The sequence below is a fragment of the Scaptodrosophila lebanonensis genome, unplaced genomic scaffold (genome assembly GCF_003285725.1).
Source record: "Scaptodrosophila lebanonensis strain 11010-0011.00,11010-0021.00 unplaced genomic scaffold, SlebRS2 tig00001415-arrow-pilon, whole genome shotgun sequence".
In the NCBI taxonomy this organism is placed as follows: Eukaryota; Metazoa; Arthropoda; class Insecta; order Diptera; family Drosophilidae; genus Scaptodrosophila; species Scaptodrosophila lebanonensis.
Genome location: NW_022060742.1, coordinates 11,180,811 through 11,203,318, shown reverse-complemented (window position 1 = coordinate 11,203,318; position 22,508 = coordinate 11,180,811). Strand labels below are relative to the sequence as shown.

The window sequence follows — 22,508 nt, the reverse complement described above, 5'->3', positions numbered from 1 at the left end:
GATGCCATAGGTCCATCCGGCCTTACGATTAGCTCTGCAGCATATATAAATTTGTAAGCTTGATGTTTAATTTATTTACTTTATTGAAAAAATGATCAACAATAAAAATGAAGTACCTAAATATATGTTGTCCCAACTGACTGTTTAATTATAGCAATATAAATTAACAGAATTAATTATTTCGACTCAAAGTAATATGAATTAACAGAATTATTCGACTCAAAATAGGTTGCAGAAATTCTAAAACTAGAATATAATCGCTTCTAACTGGTAGTTATAGCTATAGGAATTTAATTAATGCGACATAATTTCGATGGCAATAAATGGATTTGATAAATTTTAATGTAGAAATTGAAAGCCCAACACTTAAATGTATGTATAATTAACTTGCCTTAGAATACAACTTGTTTTATTGTTGAGTAGTAGTCGCATTTGTATTTCGCCACTAAATGAATATCAGAAGTTGTGCGAGTTGCAGCCTAACTTTCGTCGCTGAGTTTCTTACCTCGCCGAAAATGTTTGTTTTTTTTTTATTGATAATCAAGACAATTAAAAACCAAAACATAAAGAATCGCAAGCGCCGCGACAGCACAGCATAGCCGGAGCCGAAGCCGAAGCAGAAGTCGAAGCCGATGCTGATGCCGAGCAGAGGCGAACAGCTGGCTGTCAAACGACTTTGAGCGGCAGTTGCCGAGTGCCGATCGTCTTAACTCGATCGCTGGTAGTGGCAGTGGCTGGCGTACGGAGCGCGCCAACTTCTTCAAGTCAGTTGAATTTCGACGCTCGACGCGGCCACAACGTGAACGGCTCTCTAGAAAATTAAAAAAGCGCCCGGCAGCGTGGGAGGAAATGCGCGCGCTTCAAGCTTTTAAACTTGACTTTGACTCTCTCGATCGGTTTTCAATTGCTTTGCCATCCGTTTGACTTCAACTGTGAGTGTGTGATTGTGTTTGTGTTTGGGTGTGCATGTGCATGTGACTGTATGTGTATGTGTTTGTGTGTTTGTTTGTGCAGTTTAGTGACCGTGAAGTTCTTTTTGCATAAATAACAGTGCTTTTGACTGCAAGTTCATTCACGTTTCCATAAATTCGTGTAATACGTTTAACGAGCACTTAAAACGTGAACGTATATGTGTTATTTACAAAGATACTACAAAGATTACTACAAATTTATGTGCATTGCAAAAATCGAAATCGGCCATTAAATTAATTGCAACATTTCGGCCATTTCCGTTTTCTGTAGTTAGGCGTGCATTTGAGCGTAAAATTAATTGCCACATTTTCATAATTTGTAAGCAGAAATGTTGCGAATACATTTAATGTTTGTTGCAATGCAAATTGTTTTTTAAAACTTCCATTTCTTCCATTTCTGCTTGCTACCACTATTATTATAATTGCTATTTGGGCAAGACAAGAAATATGTTTGTATGTATGTGTAGTAAATGATAAAAAAAGAAGAAGCAGAAAGAAACAAACAAACACACACACACACAAACACAATCTACTGTAGAAAAAGTGAAATTTCTTCGCAGACTTTAATAACAGAAATGTTTTTAGCCCCCACGCGGCGCCTTTTGTTTAAAAATAATTACAATACATAATAATTATGTTAATTTTGTGCACAAAATAACTTTGCAGTGAAATGCGTTAGTTGGCGTCCAAATCGATTACCGTTAAACGTGCAACAAAACCCGCTTGGGAATCATATTCGGCCGATTACGCAAAAGAAAATCCCTCTGCTGTGCTGTAAACAAAACTGTTTAAATATTTTGCCAAAAACAAAACATGGCTGTGACGTTTTTGCATAAACGAAAGTGTCCGTAACGCAACAACATTTAGAAAGGCAAGTAATATGTGGAACGATCAAAAGATAGCCGTTAAAACTGTGCCATAGATCTCTATCGCTGATACCTGCATAGCTGATAGCGAAGTCAAAAGAAGTAGCGTTATTTCATGGCTATTAACATTTACACTTTCAAATGTAGAACCGACCAAGCCCTCAAAGCAACAATAGCTCTATCGTTTAATATTTTGACTCTGACTCTTTATTTAAAATGATTTGTTGTTAGTACATTTTACTAATATGATTGAAATTTCGAAACAATGCGTGAGCATGAATCCAGGGATGAATCCAACCCAAATTTATCTAGGGCAGGAAGAGTCTCAGATTGTGTATCGATTACTATCGACAATTTGTAATTTCAGGCCGAGAATTATTCTATTTTCTAATTTCAACAAAGTATTTCATCATCTAATGCTTTGAAATTTTTAATTTTTTGTAAGTAATTGACTTGTGAAGATTTCTAGGGAACCTTTTTTTAAATGGGACTAGGATTGATTTATTTAGGAAGCATAAGAAAGTTACCTTTAAAAATCATGTTTAATTCGAAGGATGTTCTATGTTTAAAAAATTCACCTCAAAAGCTCGAACTTTCAAGAGTATAGTGTGTTTTATTAACTAGAACTCATGTCAAACTTTTTTATTATAAATATATAAAATATATATACACAGATAAATTTGATTATTCACTGCTCCGCAAAATTATCTTGGGAATTTATTCTATGCCTATGTTTGGTTTTGTCCATTTTTAGATTAAATATACAAGTATTTTCTTTAATATCTTGTTGAATATAATGATAAATATTGCATATAACGTAGATAAAGTCCTTCGTGGTGCAGGGTGTTGGAGATCAGTCTAGTTATCCATTAGCATCATGGTTTTAAGCTTCTTCTTAGATTCTTGTGTTTGTTCAATACCCTCCAAGAAAGAATTTATATTTTCAAAAGTTTCTGTAGCCGGCGTTTGAAAATCAATGCTTACTATAAATATAATGTTAAAAATAAATATTAGCCATAAAAAATCATAATTAAGAGTTTGTTTTCTATATGGAATATCGTTTAACAGATAGACCACCAGGTTCGAATTAGCTTTCATTTGTGACACATTCTTTTTAGCCACAAAGGCAACAAAAACCACCTGCTCACATACTAAATAAGTAAAAGTTCTGTTCTTTCAATGGCGATGGTAACACAAAGAAATTCTTTCGTTGTGCCAATTTGTTGAAAACCAACCTTTTTGGTATTCCATTTGTATGCCAGAGACAAACACTTTTTTGAAAACTGAACTGAACTACTTTCATTGCGCGTTTTCGCATCAATAATTTACATAAATATTTTATGTTACAAATTCGTCACCTGCACCTCTCTACCCCGTGCCCTACACTCGCCAACGATAGCCTCCAAGGGCCGATTTCAAATTCAAAGCCACAAAGTGCTGTCAAATGCAGAATTAAGCGCAAAATAAACATTTACCTACTTACGCGAGTAGAGCCGTCAACTTATTGTCATTGTTGTTGTTGCTTTCATTCAATTTCTGCATTATAATTTGCACAACTCTTGGTAGGCGGGGGGAAGGTGCGGGGGCAAGGGCAGGTGAGTCGCTTTTAAATGCGTTTTTAAATGCAACTCCAGCGCTTTGCAGGCCATTAAATAAAAACACAAAAAGAGGCCGCCGCCAACAAATAAATAGTTGAAATTCGCTTGAGTAACAAAAATAAAACAAGACAATACATTTTTTTATATGATCGCTTCGTGTCTTTTTTTCATTTTTGCGTTCACCGCTAAATGTGACAAGAATTTGCAAATGTCAACAAAATTGTGCACCGAATAAAACGAAAACAAAAGAGAGAATTTATGGCAAAAATTGGCAAAGGGTTGCGGCAAGTTCAGGAAATTACAAAGAGCTGGCCAATTGAAATTGGGTTTTTTCTTACCATTTTTATCATTTCTTTCATGTCGAACTCAGTTTTTTTTTTTCTTCTTTTTTGTAACGCTTTTTGCGACAATTTTTGAAAGGTAATTATGTTACGCGCTCCGAAAGTGAATACGTAAGTAAATCGAATTAAAAGGAGTCTGAACAGGAAAAGCATTGCAAAAAGTTGGTTACATAAATAAATATAATTTATGATTTCATATCGGTAATAAAAACAATGTAAATGTATGTCTTCTTATGTCTTCAATATATTCTGAAATATTTGAGTCTCTTCGACCATACTTTGCTTGTAATAGATTCTTTTGCATTATAATATTCTTACTTGTCATTTATCAGAGTTTGAATAGCAATTCGAAAAATACTCCAAATTGGAATATTTTGAGAAATCATACACTTTATACAATTTATGCTTGAAGGTTAATAGCAATCTGTACAATATAAAAGAGCAATTGAAATATTTTGTTTTTCATTTTTTTTGTTATTTTAACTACTTTTAGCTACAAAAATAATTCTGATATTTTTCGAAAAACAAACAAGAATTCATTCAAATTTGCTGGTTCCATGAGTACCGAATTTTTTCGCTCATTTGTGACATACAATATGGATATCTATTATTTTATTTAAATATGAGGACAGCAGCATTTTAGCTTGATTCCATGAAGGGAGATAGAGCGTAGCTATTTTCGATTCAAAACGCACTTTTTAAAGTTAAAAAAAATTCCATCTGTGAGTTTTGGAGTGAAACTTGCGGGCATTTTCCAACACTATAACGCCGTTGCGGCGCTGTAACTTAGAATTGGCAATCAATAGTACCCCTTCTAAGTCACTTTAAATTATTCATTAGATTTGACAAAAGTCGTAATCTCAAATGAAAATTTAAAATAATTTTTTTTCAACGAGATTCAACTCAATATTTCCATTTACTAACAAACGTTTTACCTTGCCTCTTTTCATTTACCTTCAAATTAACTCGACTGTGTGCAGAAGTTGCAGTTGCATTTATGAAGAGCACAGATACATTTGTATCTGGCAAATACATACATGCATGTACATGCACAATTGTTAGGTATTTCCATAGTCTATGGCACAGTTTTCCATTCGTGTTTGCTTTAATTTTATTACAACAGCAGCAGTGCTTTCAAAGCCAGGCCAACTGACACTTGTACAAATCGAATAGACTTTTTGGCATTCGTTGACAGGTGTATTTGTTTTTATAGCTATCAGATACATAGCAATGGGTGCTTGTGAGCTTCGAGTGGCAAACGTCATAAATCTAGATACACCAATGTATACCAATTTGAAGGTGCTGTTGTAAAATGCTTTTATTGCTCTTTAATAGTATGTCCAATGCTTTGGCTTTAGATATTAAAAGGTGTAACTTCAGACAGCTATAGTCGACTATAAAATATAAATAAAGGTCGTTCTCACACACTCTCAACGATTATAAAGTTTTGTGTTTCCTTCATTTATTAATTGATTTCGTTATGCTGTCATCATTTTTTGTATTTTATGATCTTTGATAGCAGGTTATTTATAATTTATAATGTCGATAAGTTCGCCTAGAAAGTCGTAACTTGATGTCATGTTTGGCTTTTTCGCCTGCACCAGTCCCATGTGAGTTTTCATTATGAGTTGATGAACTCATAATGACCCCAGAGAGTCAAATGATGTGTTTTTAGTTTTGGTGGGCACTTTCTAGAGCCAACTAATTAGACCATAAAGCAGCCGACCGAACAACTTGCCGAACTAATTCGCTCAGATAAACCACAACAAAGGTCACGCTTTAATTGATAAGAAAACAATGCGTAGAATCTGTCGAGAAAATCTACACAAAAGGTGAGGCGGCTACTGTTGAAGAAACTCGCAGCAACAACAACAACAACAACTACTTCACTTGACTTGACTCGAACGCAGCCAAATGGAAATGAGGAGTCCATCATACTCTTGAAATACAATGAGAACAGAGTTGAAAATGGTTTCGAAACCTAACTAAACTGAACTTGAAGTGCCGACTGTGCGTCTGATAAAGATCACAGCAGACAGACAAACCCGACAAATGGACAGACAGACAGACAGATAGACAGACAGAAATTCTCTTAGTCGGTGAGTCGGTCGGTTCGGTTAGAGTCACAGGTGTTTGGTAGCACAAAACTCAGAATCATGCCACAATTGAATGCACCGCTTCTGAGGAGGCCTTTCGGGCCAAAGAAAACACTTTTAATAGTTTTGAACCTTGGCGTTTAAAATGTGCAGCGAAGCGTGTGCCCGTTGCTCTGTTTTCTGCTTCCCAACTACGCCCTTTTTCAACACACACACACATTTAGAAGCTGTCCCGTTTATACACAAACATATATACATACATACATACATACCTATATAGGAGTACGTGTATATAATTAACCCCCTGATGCCATTTGCAACATTTAATTGTCGATTGGCTTGCAATTAAATGACAAGCGGCAGGCGGCCATCAAACACACGTTTCAAACTCATATTTGAGATGCCAGGCCATGGATACAAGGCACATGAAATATCTTGCAACGAAATGCGCCTGGAATTCAAGTATTTAAGTAACGAGTGCAAATGTTCTTCCCCTTTTCTCGTGCATCAGATCTGATCAAAAGGCAGCCGACTTTTTCGCTACGATTCTCGACTTGACTTCAAATTGTTTATCATTGTTGCTGTTATATAAGAGCGCCCCTCTAACTGGCTAACTAACTAACTAGTTCGAGTGTATTATTTAGTAACATAAAAAGCAACTTCAACTTGAAGTTTTCGTTCCACAAATGTCACACTTAAAAGTCAAGCCAATTAGTTGCTTCCGTAATTTCTTGGTATTATTTTAATTAGTTTTTAGCTTTTCGTTTTTATTTTCATCATTTTTCTTTATTTAAATTGCGGTCACTTTTGGTCGGCCAGTCGACTCTGGTTTTTTTTTTTGGTTTTTGAGTTTTATGTGTCTGCCAAGATTTATTTGTTTTCAAAAAATATAAAAATGCTGGCGCTGCGTCTCATAATTTATGGGCAATGCATTTTTTAGATGCGATCGCAATTCGTGTGAATGATCTTTTTTCGTTTTACTTCTTTTTTTTCGGAGTGGCTATAAAAGCTGTGGAAAATGCAGTATGCGCTTTAAATCGGAATTACATAGTTTGTTTTTTGTTTTTGTGTTTTTGTTTTAAGAGACGCCTGACTTCATTTTATGGGTTTATTTATTATGGAATGTGTCAGCTATCAATCATGAACTGCTGCCATAACTTTAATTATGCAATTCATGTACAATCCTCTGCAGACCCTGAGCTAACAAAGAAGGAAAGCACGAGTATAAAAACTAAATCCGGGAAATAATCTACAATAAAGGTAATATATGGGACAATGCGAGTCTTAATTTGAAAACAAATTGAATTTCTTCTGGCAATAAAATTAAGGCAAATATTATTTTCAAGCTTAAAAATCATTAAATTATAAAAATAAAGGAAATTGCAAATAGGTGAAGATAAGGACTATTCAAACATACTTGTATAATAAAATACAATACAGTCCAAACCTAATGTTAACCTTTTTTTAAAAACAGATTTTATTTTGCAAAAAATTGACAGTGTTATCATTATAGATACTATTTCAATTAAAAGGCGTTATACAATATTAAGTATAAAAGTTGCAATTCAGTTCAGATTGTATACCCCATCCAGCCGATAGGAAATTTTAAAGATATGGTCCGATATGCAGACACACACAAGTTTCTCGAATTGTTTTTTTATATAAAAACACTACCAATTCTACACTTAATCGTAGCTAAATACAACAAATATTTATTTGGGGAGCTCCTTTTTAAAAACCCTACTTGTAATAGAACACAAAATTGTGGGCTAATTTTTTGCATGTCTGTTGATTCACATCTAAAGATAAATAAAATAAGTTCCTGTTGCTATGGAATCAACGACTTATATTCAACTATTACCTATTATAAAGGTATTCAAAGATGTCGTATATATTTTTCAAGAGAGTAAAATTGATTTCTGAGTGTTGAACATTGTCATAAATTGCATAATATTGAATTATTTTCGGTTTTATAGACTTTTTAATACACAAATTTTGCTTGATACAACCCAAATACCCAAATAAACTTTAGGCGCTGAGTTATATTGCGTAAAGAACAAGAAGAAGAGCGAATCCCCTTCTGTATCGAATTGTCTTAGCATACTGGAATATATATGTGTATGTATCTTGAGTCGGAGATGCTTTCTTCTGACTGTTACATATTTTACCCAATATACAGTTTTAATCCTTCTGATACAGGGTATATATATTTTTTACTTGCATTCAATTTTTGAATAATTTCCATTTGACAGAATAGATTGATAATGTGAGCACTCATCAGACAGTCAGTTTTCGAAAATTTTTCCAATAAAGTTTAGAGAAAGTCTATACGAAGCTTCTATATGTTCTTTTGCATATTAGTATAATAATAAGTTCTATGTTTCACAATCATGAGTGATTTCTATCGATGATCCGTGGTTGGATTCCTTGACAGTGTGCAACTCTTTTTTTGCCAGTGTGCTTAAGAAAAATGCTGATCTGTCTCATTCACATAACGAGCAAATGTTGAAGCCCATTGCGGCGGTGAAAAAAATGCGTTTAAGTCAAGTTGCAAAGTTGCAAAGCCGCTGGGTGCGTGCAACGTGTGTGGCAGACGTTGCTTGGCCGACAGCTCAGCCGACAGGCAGCCAACCTGGCACTTTAGCTCGATATTTATGCAACGGCACAAGCACACACACACACACACATACACACACACACACACACACATACACCTATATACACATATACAGTCAATCTCTTTCTCTTTGCAATTTAAGCGCACATTTTTCTTGGCAACACATTTTCCTTGCTTGCCATATGCATAAGCCGTTTTTCCAGCTCTCTTTGCCTTTTGCCATTGTTTGCAACACTTTGCGGCGCTTGTCACATAACATAGCAATAGCAACAGCAACAGCAACAAAAACAACAACAACTATTTGAACTGCCAGCACCACCACCACCACCACTGGCTGTTGTTGCAACTGCAACATATGCAACGACAGCCGCTATGACTGTGGCGGTGTCTGTGGCAGAGGCGGAGGCAGCTTCGGCCCGCGGACTCAGGCAGCGTTGCATGACACATTAAATGCAAAACGGCGTGCACACCAAGAGACAGACCTGAAGAATTTTTGCCACCATCAAGAAGTCGAGCGGTTCTGTTGCTGTTTTTTTTTTTTCATTCTTATTTATTTAATAAAGAAATGGCTTGGCCGTTTTTTTAATGTTTTATTTCTGCTTGTGTGTGTGTGTGTGTGTGTGTGTGTGTGTGTGTGTGTGTGTGTGTGTGTGTGTGTGTGTGTGTGTGTGTGTGTGTGTGTGTGTGTGTAATCAAGCGGTTGTTTGTGCAGCAGCTGCTCTGTTTATGCCACTTATGGTCGCTCGCTTGTGTGCTTAAATATTTTTAAAGGTAAGAAGAGTATTTGTGAGACTCGCATGTGGGGGCAGAAGTGTTGCTGCTGTCGCTCAGCAAATATGCGGTTTCTTTTAACTTAAAGCTGGAATTACCTGAACTTGATACGATTTTATTGAACTTGTTACCCAAATTTTATGTTTTTGCTTGAACTTTAACTATTTTTAATACTGTCTGTTATTTCCTACTCGTATCTATGCGATTATATGTAGTAATAATCAAGTTGAAATGCATTTATTTAACACCAAAAACTATTCCTCTCAATTCACACTAGCATTATTCTATTTGTGTCACAAAACTGCATTGCATGAAGAGCAAAGGCTTACGTTTATATCTCAAATAAAAAAAAAAAAAGGAAATTGATTGGAAGTGTTTCTGTTAAATTAGTTAATTAACTTTTCAGTGCTATAAGAGCTAAAAAGAAACTCAATTATTGCACTATTTATTACGTTTTTCTAATCAAAAAGCAAAAATTATGATGAAAAACTAAAAACTTTTTACAGACGGTTATTGCCTTTAAAAACATATCTTTTTCTTTTTGAAAAAATATTCAAGTTTTTAATTTATATAGCCTAGACAGTCTAGACACAAGCAGCATTGCATTATAAAGCAACGGTCCCCCAGGCAAATTTATTTATTTTATTTTTTTTTTTGGTACTAGTGCATTAATTTATAAAAATCTTTCTTGTCGAACTAGGAAAATGATTTGTACGCAAATCTGTCGAAGCTTACGAGGGTGTCATGAAAATTATTTTACTTCAAATATAATTAAAGACAATTCTATACTAAGGTGTAGCAACAATCTGCAACGACAAAGTGTGCAAAATTTGCAAATAAGTGTGCAAATTATTTGCATGTGTGCACGAGCTTAAGCTGTTGATACGGTTTTTCAGATAGAAATATAAATATCCTAAGGCAGCCACACCAATATTCGTATGGCTTAATAAAGACAGTTGCTAAATATAATAATTAACTAACTAATTGTATAATTTTACCAAAATAATACTTTGTTGTTTGGGTATTGACTGCCTAATTAAAAAACAAAATTGCATAATTATTATATAGTCTTTATTATAGAAAAAATTTAAAATGTTGGCATTTTTCGATTCTTAAAAGGCGTCCATCACGCTTCTAATTGGGCGATGAGAAGCAAATTATTTTATAAACAACATATTCGGCTTATGCTCTACACATAGTTTTGCAAATGAAAATAAATCAGCCAATTCGACATGCTGTTGTACCATTATTCATCTAACATACCAGTACATATAAATCTACACATATACTACTATATATTGCATTATTAACATTTTCAAGACATTCAATTGAAAGTGCACAATGAAGGCTACTGTTTCTGGCCTTTATTCAATTTGAATATTAATCAAAAACTCATTATTTCTCAGCACTGGAAAACATTGGCAACACAGTGTGCTTTTAGACACATTTAAGCAGTTCATGCTTATTATAGAGAACTGAATTATAAGCCTGACGTGAGCCTTAAATTCGATTAGGGCTTGCTTGCACAGTATTCGAATGCTCAGCATTTTGCAACACAAATCAAAATCAAAATCTCTTTGATGTGCCCAAGGCGCCAATATATTCGCACAAATACACTTGCTTCTATATATACTCGTATATATACATATATTGTGTACGTCTGTATGTCCATCCATCAAACTGCCCATAGCAATTGAATATTTACGAACAATTTAAATAATTGCACATTACGGCAACGCTTTAATAAAATAATTAAAATGAAATATGCCATGCTTGCTAGCTGAAATATTTCTCTCAGATTGTGTGTGTTGTTGGTTTTTATTTATTTTTTATTTATTTATCTCGCTTGTTATTTTGCGCCTGCCACTCCAGCAAATTGGTGGCAAGAAGTAAAACTGAGAAAATAAAACAAGAACCATGGAGAAGCGGCTCTGTGTGTGTAGAAAAATGTGCGAGCTACCAATCTACGCATTTTTTTCCATTGCTGGGGCTCGTCAGAAGAACACCGACGAATGGCGAGCATAAAATGTTTTAAGAAATTGTTGAAAAGCAGAAAAAAATTCAACAGAAAATATTAATTTCAATTATTTACGTACGTAAGCAGCCATGGAGGCAACGATTTTTCCCACCGTCGGGGAATGGTTTGATTGGGAAGCGCAGAGAGGGGCGCGACTGGCCAGAGCAGAGCGTTTTGTGCGCTAAATGTTTGCAATTTGTTACAGGATTTTTATAGACAAATGAAAAGCTGGCTAAAAAATAGATAGAGCGAGACTGAGCAAGAGAGAGGGAGAAAGAGCGAGAGAGAGAGTGGGAGAGGGAGGCAAATGATGGCAGCCCATTAAGTGGAGCGCTGTGGGAAACACTGGCCTACAGAGTTTATAATTATCAGTAGGTGGCTTTTCTTTCTTCTCTCTCCCCCCTCTCTCTCTCTCTCTCTCTCTCTCACTCCTCCCTCTGCTTATTGTTGCACTTTTAAACTGCACATGCGCCCATTTCCCGTCAACGGTCGTTTGTTGGTTTGGCCGGTCGGTCCCATGATAACAACGGAAGTTATTAGGCGGCTTATGTGATCAAACGCTCGAAGCTTGATTCCAAAGAACTTGCCTTAGTTCTTGGCATTGAAGTTGCGCACAAATTCTATAGCCATGGCATCAGCTTGCCAGCCACTTTGGTTTCACTTCTAATTAAAAGCGACACTTTGGCATGTCTTGGGCTTCGTTCGCTCTTCGTCGAGTCGGCACGGAAATGCCTCAAACATATATGTATATGTATATGGGTACTCGTACATACATATTATAATGCGCGAAGAGTCAAAAGTGGAGTGCTCTGAAATGACATGTGGCGTTCTTTTTTTCGCGCTAAGTGCCAAGAATTTTATGTACTCGAACCGGCCATTCGACTCGATTGAATGAGCAGCTTTGCAGTTGAAGCTTCTCTTTTAATGACCTTTGGGCATTGAAATCTAAGCTCAACCATACTCTTGTACATACATGTATTGTTAAATAAAATACTAGCTACAAGCATAATCAATACTTTAAGTATTTACGGAGCATACCACGCGTAATTGCAATAACAACCAACTAATTGCAATTTTAACAAAATGATCTCAGTACGGTTAAGTGCCTCGCTAAAATTGGAGAAAGGCAAGGTTACTTTGTTTATAGGCTTTTTCAATCATCTCTTCAGCTGAGCAATTTCATGGTATCATTTAGTGGCACGATTATAAACTATTTCAGTTGCACCTGCAACCTTCAATTTAAATACTCGAACGATACCATTCAGTACGAAATAAAACAACAGGAAAGTAACAATGTGTTGGAAATAATCCATATTTAAAGCAATAATAACAAACAAGAAATAACTAGGATTGCTAAAAATAACCAAAAATAAAATTATACTGAAGCTCCTCCTTCGATTGTTTATAGAGAAACTGTTTCTCTATAGCAGAAAGCTTGGCAAGCAAAGAACCTATTCTCTGAAGCCGAGTAATTTTCATTATAAAAATTAGGATTATTAAAAATTACTATAAATAAATACTTACAATCTAATTATTTTTTAACATACATAATATATTGTTGTCTCAGTTCTTTTTCTTTACTCGATACATTTCTTGCAACAATTCGCGAGTCTGAGTATCGATACACGTACTTGTATATTGATGTCCTTGATGGTGGGGCTATAAAGTTCTAGTTTTTGGGGTAAATTTTAACAGGAGTATATAAATTTACAATCTGCTCCTTTTTTTATTATTATTTGTTGTTGTTGATGTATTTTTCAGTTTTTTTTTCTTTACTCGATACATTTCTTGCATTAATTCTGAGTTTCGATAAACAAGGTCTACTTTTTGGGTTAAATTTTGACAGAAATATATAAATTTACAAAGAAAGGCGAAACACTTGACGCAATTGAAGGAAATTACTACAAAAATATAATAACCCAATAATCGTTTAATAAACATTTTTGCCAATAACAACTTTAATAAAACCGATGCGAATTCTTATTGTACCTTTCGATAATCAGCTGCTGCGCAATATTAATGTGCTTTTATCAATCAATATCTCAAACGCTGCGTTTTAACAATAGCTCCAATACGAAATGCTTAATAAATTCCCATTAGAGTCGCTGTTAAGATACAATAAATTAAACGTGAAATCATCGAATGATATACATACACGTATATAAAATAAATCTAAGCACATAAATAAGTGCCACTGCAAACTACAAAATATCTAAGTAAATAAATATATACAAGTACGAATATACATATGTTGGGTGTGTTTGTTTAGTGAGGCAGAAAGCCTGGCACGTTCCGGGCTGAGTCAGCAGCAAGCGATCCGAAATCGAATGCTTCTATTGAACATTCTATCACAGTCTAGTAACGTCATTTCCTTTTTGATTAGAAGTTCATAATTGTATATTTTTAGCTTTGTCATAAGCAGCAAAACAATTTAATGAAACAATCGTTTCGTTTGTTCAACATACGTATCTTGTTTTGTCTCTCTTTATCGATGACACACCTATATAAGTAGCTTGTGTCCGAAACTTAAAACCCAATTAGAGTCTGATAGGTGTATGGTCTTAGAACTTTTCCACACACTTATTATTATATAAGAGTTGAAAATTGCTCACAATTAAGTGCTGGATTTTCGATGCCTTAGCGCATATTATTAACTAATTACGTTTTATTAATTTCATACTATGCCTAATGAAATTTAATAGTTGTTATAATTATTTATCGCATGGGGAAGAGAGAAAAGCTTTGGGCGCCGTCAAGCAATTTTTTGTTGTTGGTTACGCGTCGACTCGTCACGCTTAATTGTTCAGATTTCGGCAAAAGTAATTAAAATTTGATAGGGCGAGAGCATTTATTTAAATGTGCCGCTAAACTGGAAACCCCTTCAGACCACTTTTCTCCTGTCATGGACGATTAATCTTCGAATCTTTAAAGCCCACTCTGCGCAATTTCGATTTCGTTGCCTTTAAATTTGTTATTCGCTCTTCAATTTGATTATTGTTTGCCTATGAATATTAATTCTTCACAAGCTTTAGATTATTATCGAACAATTGAAATATCGATCGAGTCTCGCAGCGTCTTAACTTCTTTTTCTTATTCTTAACTGCTACCATTTCGTATTGGCCGCCGCCTTTAGCGGCCAGCAATTAAAGAACACGATTCTAGCCCTGGCTTCAGCTCATTTAGCAAAATGTTTTAACAATTTCTGTGTGTGCTTACGTTTGGTATTTGATTTTCTTGATTTTTTTTCGCCACAATATTTCACAATTACTACCTGCTGTGTTTCTGTCTGGCCACATTTAATTGTGTAATTTTTTTTGGTTTGGCCCCCGATGGTAGTGTGAAAGGTTAGAAAGGTTATGGATATGCGTTGAGTAACGAGCGTTCAGTATTCGGCCATTTAGTATTGGCCGGCCAACTTTCTGGCTATATAGATATGGCATTTAAAATAACAAGAAATCTACTGAAAAATTGCGAGAATAACAAAGTTAGGAAGCTGGATAAATATCGTAAACTTATTTTGACTCAGAAACTGTGAGCAAATCTAATAAATCTAAATACATTCGTTCGTGCTAACGATAGCTGCTTTTCAATGTTTTTGCAGGCAGTTTGTCTTTCGATTACATTTATTTTCAAGCTAAATCAAATATGTGGTTCGATATATTTAATTCAGTTGGGAGACTAAAATTCTGTTTCCTTAATAAAGTTTTTATTATATTCACGAAACTTCTTTTTAAATTATTCATTTAATCTAGGAAACGTTTCTGTGTGGCCTAAAAGAGGAAATGGCATAAATATCGAATTTATTTGTACTCAATACTGCAAATAATTAACTTTTTACAAAAATTTTCGGTTTTAAATAAAAATAAAATATTGAAAATATTTGCATCAATTCAGCAATTCAGGAATCATCATCAAAAGAAGCTCAAACAAAGCAACTCTTTAAACACAAAATATATTTTTATAGAATATATTTAAAATATTTAGTAAATCTATGGGGCTAGTCTTGTTAATAGATAAGTCCATAGAACTATGGCTGTGATGTCATTTCCCCCCATATACATAAATTCTTTTCATTTTAATTTCCAATGTCTGGCTGACCTTTTTCCGCAAAACTCTATTCCCGGCATGTGGTTAGTTGAACTCATTAGCCCAATTGGAATGGGTTAAACAGTTGGATTTACCAATTATGTTCTGCTCGGCAATATCATTACTTTATTACTTCAATACTTGAGCTGAAATGCAATTTCTTTAACCTTCTTTCTTTCATTAAACAATTCTGTTTTCGGCAACGTTTACATTTGCTTAGGTTCATTAACATTTTGCTTAACGATTTTGGTCGCTGAAAGAAATCGCAAAATGTGTGTAAGCAAAAAACATAAAAATAGAGAATATAAATAAATATAAAATGAAACGCATGGCGATTTTCATTTAAATAAAATTTAATCACGTCTGCCTTTCTTATACGGCTTGTTTATGTTTTTAACATGTTTAATTAAAAATGCAAATCGTACAAGTAAAATTGATGTGGGCGTGTTTTCTCAGCCAAAACGTTGTGATGAATTCCATTTAAATTTATGGCCAAGACAAAACAAAGCATCTGTAAGCGCTGACTTCAGCTTGTTAGCCTTGCTATAAGTGCATTGCAAATAAATGCATAATATAAATAATTAATTTAGCACTAATTTATTAAGAGGTTATAGAAATCGCACATCACATCGCCCCCAACTTATGCAAAATTTGTCACCAATAGCCCGGGGGGGTCGCCGTTTGTTTTTTGTTTTTACTTTCGGCCCTTTTGTCTTAAGCTGAATTTTCTATTCTGCTTTGTCAGCTTTCGCTTTTATTTAAACTCTTTTTTATTTGTTGCTGTCTATAATTTATTTATTTTGCATTTGTCCCTGTCATTATTATTAGAAACGTTTGTCAACGCTTCGCGGCTAAGACAAAAGCCTCAGCCAAATTTTTCGCTATTGCGGTTTTTTTCCCCCTAAATTGTCTTATAAGCTTTGTCACTTTTTTCTGTTGTTGCGGCTTAATGACATCTATTTTTGGGCGAAAGTTTTGCAGACCCACATATAATTACATGTTTGTTGTAAGAGAGCAAAAAGTGCGTTCCCTCGACTAATAAGCCAACAATTGGCAGACACTTAAATATGGTTGGAAATGATGGCTTTGAAAACTTTTCCTTTCTTTCTTTTCATTTTTCTTGTTGAATCTTAACAGACTTTTACACAAATTCGTATTATTTGTAAAAGTGGATGCTAACATTAAAACCCAACCCAATCCATACTGATATAACACTGATCCTAATTGGAAATCACACTATTCTTCAAATATGATCCCTTGCCTCTTTAATCAAAATATCAGTCACAAAAATAACATACTTGTATGAGACATTTTCTGTTCTGCATCATTTCGAAATTTGATCATCAAATGTTCTTTTTTATTTATTTTTTACAAGTAAGGGCAACTTGTTATGTAATCGATTGATTTATTATCGAAAAAGAGAATCACTCTAGTCCAGGTGGCAACGCCACAGCACCTGCCAACTTGAAGAGGTAACAGTCTCCATCTTTAGCCTACGATCGACTAAAATAAACTAACAAGTGCCACATTGTGCAGATAAATAAGATTAAATATGTACTTAATATATAAAAACTATCTAAAGATCATTGGCTGTTATTTATTGAAAGTAAAAAAGCTAAACTTAAAACAATTGGGAACCCGAATTAGGACCTAGCTTTTATGTTTATAAACATTTCCCTTCTCCCAAAATGTGCTCTATTCCACCTGATTATTGTTACCATTTGTTTGCCCTTAAATGTTCTAACCGTCTGTTACAAACTATTCCTTCAACCTATTACAGATCTTGGCACCCTAAACAATAACAACAACACAACTACAACAACAACAACCAACACAATTATAAACAACAACATCAACATAAAAACCAGCACAACACCTGGCAGCACTCCCACAGGAACCGCAGCGTCAAAGACGACAACCACAACAAAAGGACAAACAACAAACAGCAACAATTCCAGTAAACACAAAATGGAGCTGTTGCCACCACTGGCGAATAACACGAGCACCACAATCACAAAAACAACAGCAGGAGCGACAAGCATAAAACAGTTGTTAGTCCACGATTATCTGAGCTACGCCTCGCCACCCACCTATTCGCGTCTGCCTCCCGATGGCCACGAGTTTCCACCAAACTTCAGCGAGCCACTGATAATGCCGCCCTCGACGCTGCTGAAAGCGGCTGCGGCTAACAAAGCATCGCCAGCCACCGTTACAGAGCTCAGCTTTGAGGCAACGCCACACAACAGCAACAACAACAACAACAATAGCAACAGCAAATTAGAGGCAGCACCACCGCTGCCAAAGACGGGACCACCGCCGACAGTGCCGCGCAAATTATATCGCCAGGACTTGATCGTTAATGTGGAGGATGCGCGAGCATCGCGTTCCCTGTCAACGAGCCACGGCCTTAGCACGCTCCCTAGCGGCAGCACACTTAGTACGCCACCTGGCGGCAGCACCACACGCGACTATCAACGTTCCTTGAGCGCACCGCGCAAGTCTAGTGATTGGCGCAAGGACGAAAAATCGGAGAAATCGGTACGCGATAAAATTGCCATGTTCTCCAATGAGAATGACGCACCGGCGCCCACACCCTCGGCCAGTGCCACGCCCACATTTACCGTAACACGTAAGCCGCTGAACATGAGCAGCGAAAATTTGCTGGACTCGAGCAGCTCCAGTTTGGCGACGCCGCCACTGAAGACTCGCGCCATGAGCGTAGAGAATCTAAATGATGTGCAGCGTCAATATCAGTTGGCCAAACAGCTGCCCCAACTGCAACACCACGCCGACTCGATGTACTCCCTAAATACGCTGCATACGCCCTCGTATGCCTCTTTACCGCGTCGGCATGGCAGCGTTGCCTCACTGGCCTCCGCTCAATTGGAGCGGCGTATTAGCTTCTCGGGCGAGGGTGAGGCCAATCGAAAGGCAGCGATCACTAATATATTGGAGCAGCGCCGACGTAGCCTCTCGAAATTGCGCGGCCTAGTCATTCCGGAGCGGCCGCATTTGCTGGAACCCATTCTGGATTTGCCGGAGATCAAGAGTCAAGTGAAGGCAGCCAGTGGTGAGGATTCAACGGATAGTGGTTTGGGCGAGACACGCGCCCGGCCACCACCAACTACACCAACCACAACGCCAATCACAACGAGTAGCTATCGCAGTCTTTATAATGGAACCTCCAACGGATTGGGAATTATTGGTGGACAGCGTCGCCAATTGGAGCCGCAGCTATCACAGCCACCAGCAAAGCCGCCACGCACTTCTCTCGTGACACCGACACGTGCCCCACCTCTGCCGAGCTCGCATCTGGATCAGGAGAGCGATACGGATTCGGTGTTCTCCAGCACAGCACGCGTGGCCTCGCCCCCCGAGAAATTCGCACTAACGCGCACCCTAAGCTCCGAGACAAACACCTCCATAGCCAGCTCGAACACCTCGACTCTGACCTCTGGTTCGGCGGGCTCACAGGCCAGCTGCAGTTCGTTGGGCAGCACGCCCACCGTTGATCTGACTAGACGCGTCTTAAAGACAAACACGACCATGTCCTCGTCAGCCAATAGCGAAGCAACATCAGGTAGCTCCAACCGGAAAAGCATACTCGCTTCGGCGAAATGTCGCAGCGCCAAATGTCCCTATGTCTTGGATGTGGAGGCCGAGGAGGATGATAGCACTGACGGAGAAGCCTGTGTGGGTAGACGCCTCAAATCCAAACCGACCATGAGCGCCTACAAGGTCGCTGCTCTGCGTGGTCAGCAACAACAACAACAGCTAGCATCACAACAGCAGCTGCAAGGACAGCAGCTGATCGTGGACAAGATCATTAGTGTGGCCTATGTGGAGCAAACATCAGATACCGATGATAGCAGTCGTCGTTCCGATGCGGCAGTCACGCCTGCCAAAATCAGTGCCATCTTCATCGATGAGGAGCGCAAGGCCAGTTTCAAGGCTGACCCCACCCAGCAAGCCAAGCTCAAGCTGGTCAGTGCCAAGCCCGTGGCAGCTCCCTTGGCACAACGGGCCCTGGAGCCCACTGCGCCCGCCCCCGAACTGTCAAAATGGATACAGCAGCGATCCACAACAGCAGCAACCATCAACACATCTTCCCCAGCATCGTCATCTTCCCTCTTGCTAGAGCGTCGCAGTCTTGCCTCAAAGCAACAGCCGGCTAAGATGAATACCGCAGAGCTTCGTGAGAAATTTGAACGCAGTGCTGCTGCAGCAGCTCCTCTGCCCACCCCCCATCACAATACACACAAACCGGTGGTAATAAATGGCAAGGCCAGCACACCCCATCACGAGCGTTTCTCCTCGCTCGACTCTCTCGCCTCGAGCTCATCGGGGGTTAGCTCGACCACACAGAATGTGAGCACCTCACAGGAGACGGCCACAGAATTCGGTAGCTTCTCATCGCTGGGCAGCAATCAGAGTCTGATTACCGCCCAGGATGTCCAACAGATTGTCGAGGAGGCGGATCCGCCACTTAAAACTCCCGAAGCCTTCATTATTGTGCTTCAGCGTGATACGCCCGAGAGCAGCATTGGCATTACGTTGGCTGGTGGATCTGACTATGAGGCTAAGGAAATAACGGTAAATATAGTAAAAATATTGCCCAGACTCTCTATAATTAATTCTCCCTTTCTCTCTCTATTTTTCTCTGCCTACAGATACACAAGATCTTGAGCAACACACCAGCCGCCAAGGATGGTCGCCTGAAGAAGGGCGATCGCATCTTGGCCGTCAATGGCATGAGCATGCGGGGTCTAACCCATCGAGAATCCATCAGTTTGCTCAAGGTGAGTCGATAAATACACCGCTGAATAATTTTGATTAACTTCTTCTTCTTCTTCTTAACCAGACGCCACGTCCAGAGGTGGTGCTGGTGGTCACACGCTCCGAATCGCTGGTGCTTAAAACTCTGACCAAGAAACGCTCCTCGCTGGGTTCGCTTAGCTCGCTAAATGAGAAGCCCACGGAGTTAGACTACGAACGCAAACGCAATTACCACAAGGCTTCACGTTCCCTGGACCTGGATCTGGATATTGTGTCCAATGAGGGCGGCACTGGATCTGCGGCCACGCCCAGCACACCTAGCACCGGCTCCAGCAGTCCCCAGCAGCCGGCTAGCTTGCATGAGTCGGACGTAGATGCTGCCATAGCGGGTATACGTGCTCGTCGTCAGATGTCGCGCGGAGAGGCGGCCAAGCTGAGCACCAGCGAGCTGTTGGAGCGCGCCGCGGAAATACGCGCACAGGGTGAGTCAAGATTGGCGGCATTTTCAAAACTCTACTCTAAATTCTAACCTATCTGTTATCTAGCCGAGGACACTGTTGTTGGCGGTGGCGCACGCTGTGTGGAAATTGTGAAGGATAGTTGTGGTCTAGGTTTCTCCATCGAGGGTGGCTTCGACTCGCCGCTGGGCAACCGCCCACTAATTGTGAAGAAAGTTTTCATGGGTAAAGAATCGAAACAATTTCGTGTTGTCTATTATTTTGAGATTCTATTAATTGCTATCTTAATTTGTAGGCGGCGCTGCCCAGAAAACCGGTCAGGTGCGCAATGGCGATGAGATTCTGAGCATAAATGGTGCTTCCACGGCGCGTATGACACGCGTCGACGCCTGGAATTTTATGAAACAACTCCCGCTGGGTCCTGTCATGATTTCCTTTGCCTAAAACGCAGAATGCGCCACAATTAGTTTTAAGTTTGAAATCGAAGCGGATTCGTTTTTTTTATCCCGAGACGGGCCTTGCCAACGAGGACGACTAAGTTGCGACTTTATGTTTTGCATTTACACGACTTTATTTACATATATATACCGAGATATATATCTATATATATATACATACATATATACGCGTATAACAATATCATACATATATTTAAATAATTTAAAGTGCAATTTCTTTGATGTATTCTAAAACGAGTTTAACTTTTAATCTTTGCGGCGCTTGAGCCTAATACATAATATGTATTGCTTGATATGTACATAATATTACTAAACTAATATACATATATACATATATATATATATATATATATATATATATATATATATATATATATATATATATATATATATATATATATATATATATATATATATATATATCTATATATATATATATATATATATATATCTATATATATATATATATATACATATATATATATATATATACATATATATATATATATATACATATATATATATCGTATTACAATTTAAAACGAAACCCCTCTATTTAACAGCGGTATTTTCCTTATATGCAATTTTTTGGTATACCATCAATACGAGTATATGGACACGAATCGAACTTCGGTGTACTTTTATCATTATGCTATGCCATAAATTATACGGGAACGTTATATATTATTTTAATTACTTTTATCATAATTTTATTATTTAAACAACAACAACAACAATGTATGCAAACAAAATTATTTGCTAATATCATATGTATATCTGCAATTTATAAAATGAAACAAAAAACATAATAAAAAATATATTATCAGCGTGAAGAAATGTTCATTTTCTGCATCGATCGTAAACTAACTTTGACATTTTCATATAAAAAGATGATGTAATTCATGAATTTTTATTTATGTTTTATGTGGGTCGGAAGTAATTTCATCTTCGTGTAATTTTTCATATAGATAAGACAATAATACCGAGTTTTCTCTCCAACAACATATTCAAAATCTTTCCACGTTTCACAACCTATTCCATCGGACCTTTTCTTAATCACGGAAAAATATTTGTCCCCTATTTCTCTAGATCATAACATTTGTACTAATGTTTTAATATGTGTTCTCACGATCACTACACTTTGTATAAAAACATCGAAGCAAATATCTAAATTTTAATAATCATTTTAATAGAAAAGGAGAACTTTGGAGTTTTTTCATAGGAGGATCAACCAAAAAAATAAGTTTCAACAAAACAGTTATTTGAACTTCGAATCAAGGTATATTTATGTAGACATTACACGATCATGTAGTCTAAAAATTATAAATATGTACATTAATTAATGAATAATAGCTATAAATAATACTAAAGTATATATTTATTTTTAGACGTAAATTTAAAGGGACAGGAAAAATATATGCCAACCGAATGAAGGCATATAGTGGACTATTTT

General features: G+C 37.2%; 1 protein-coding gene across 1 annotated transcript; it reads left to right on the top strand.

Moving 5' to 3' along the window:
* Window positions 1-913: 913 nt before the first annotated feature.
* LOC115633105 (PDZ domain-containing protein 2-like) lies at window positions 914-21,349 on the top strand. The gene is made up of 6 exons (XM_030530488.1): window positions 914-932; window positions 17,144-19,956; window positions 20,034-20,162; window positions 20,225-20,621; window positions 20,685-20,822; window positions 20,893-21,349. Exons 2-6 carry the CDS (start codon window positions 17,332-17,334, stop codon window positions 21,039-21,041), a joined length of 3,438 nt encoding a protein of 1,145 aa, XP_030386348.1. The 5' UTR covers window positions 914-932; window positions 17,144-17,331; the 3' UTR covers window positions 21,042-21,349.
* The last annotated feature ends 1,159 nt before the right edge of the window (window positions 21,350-22,508 follow it).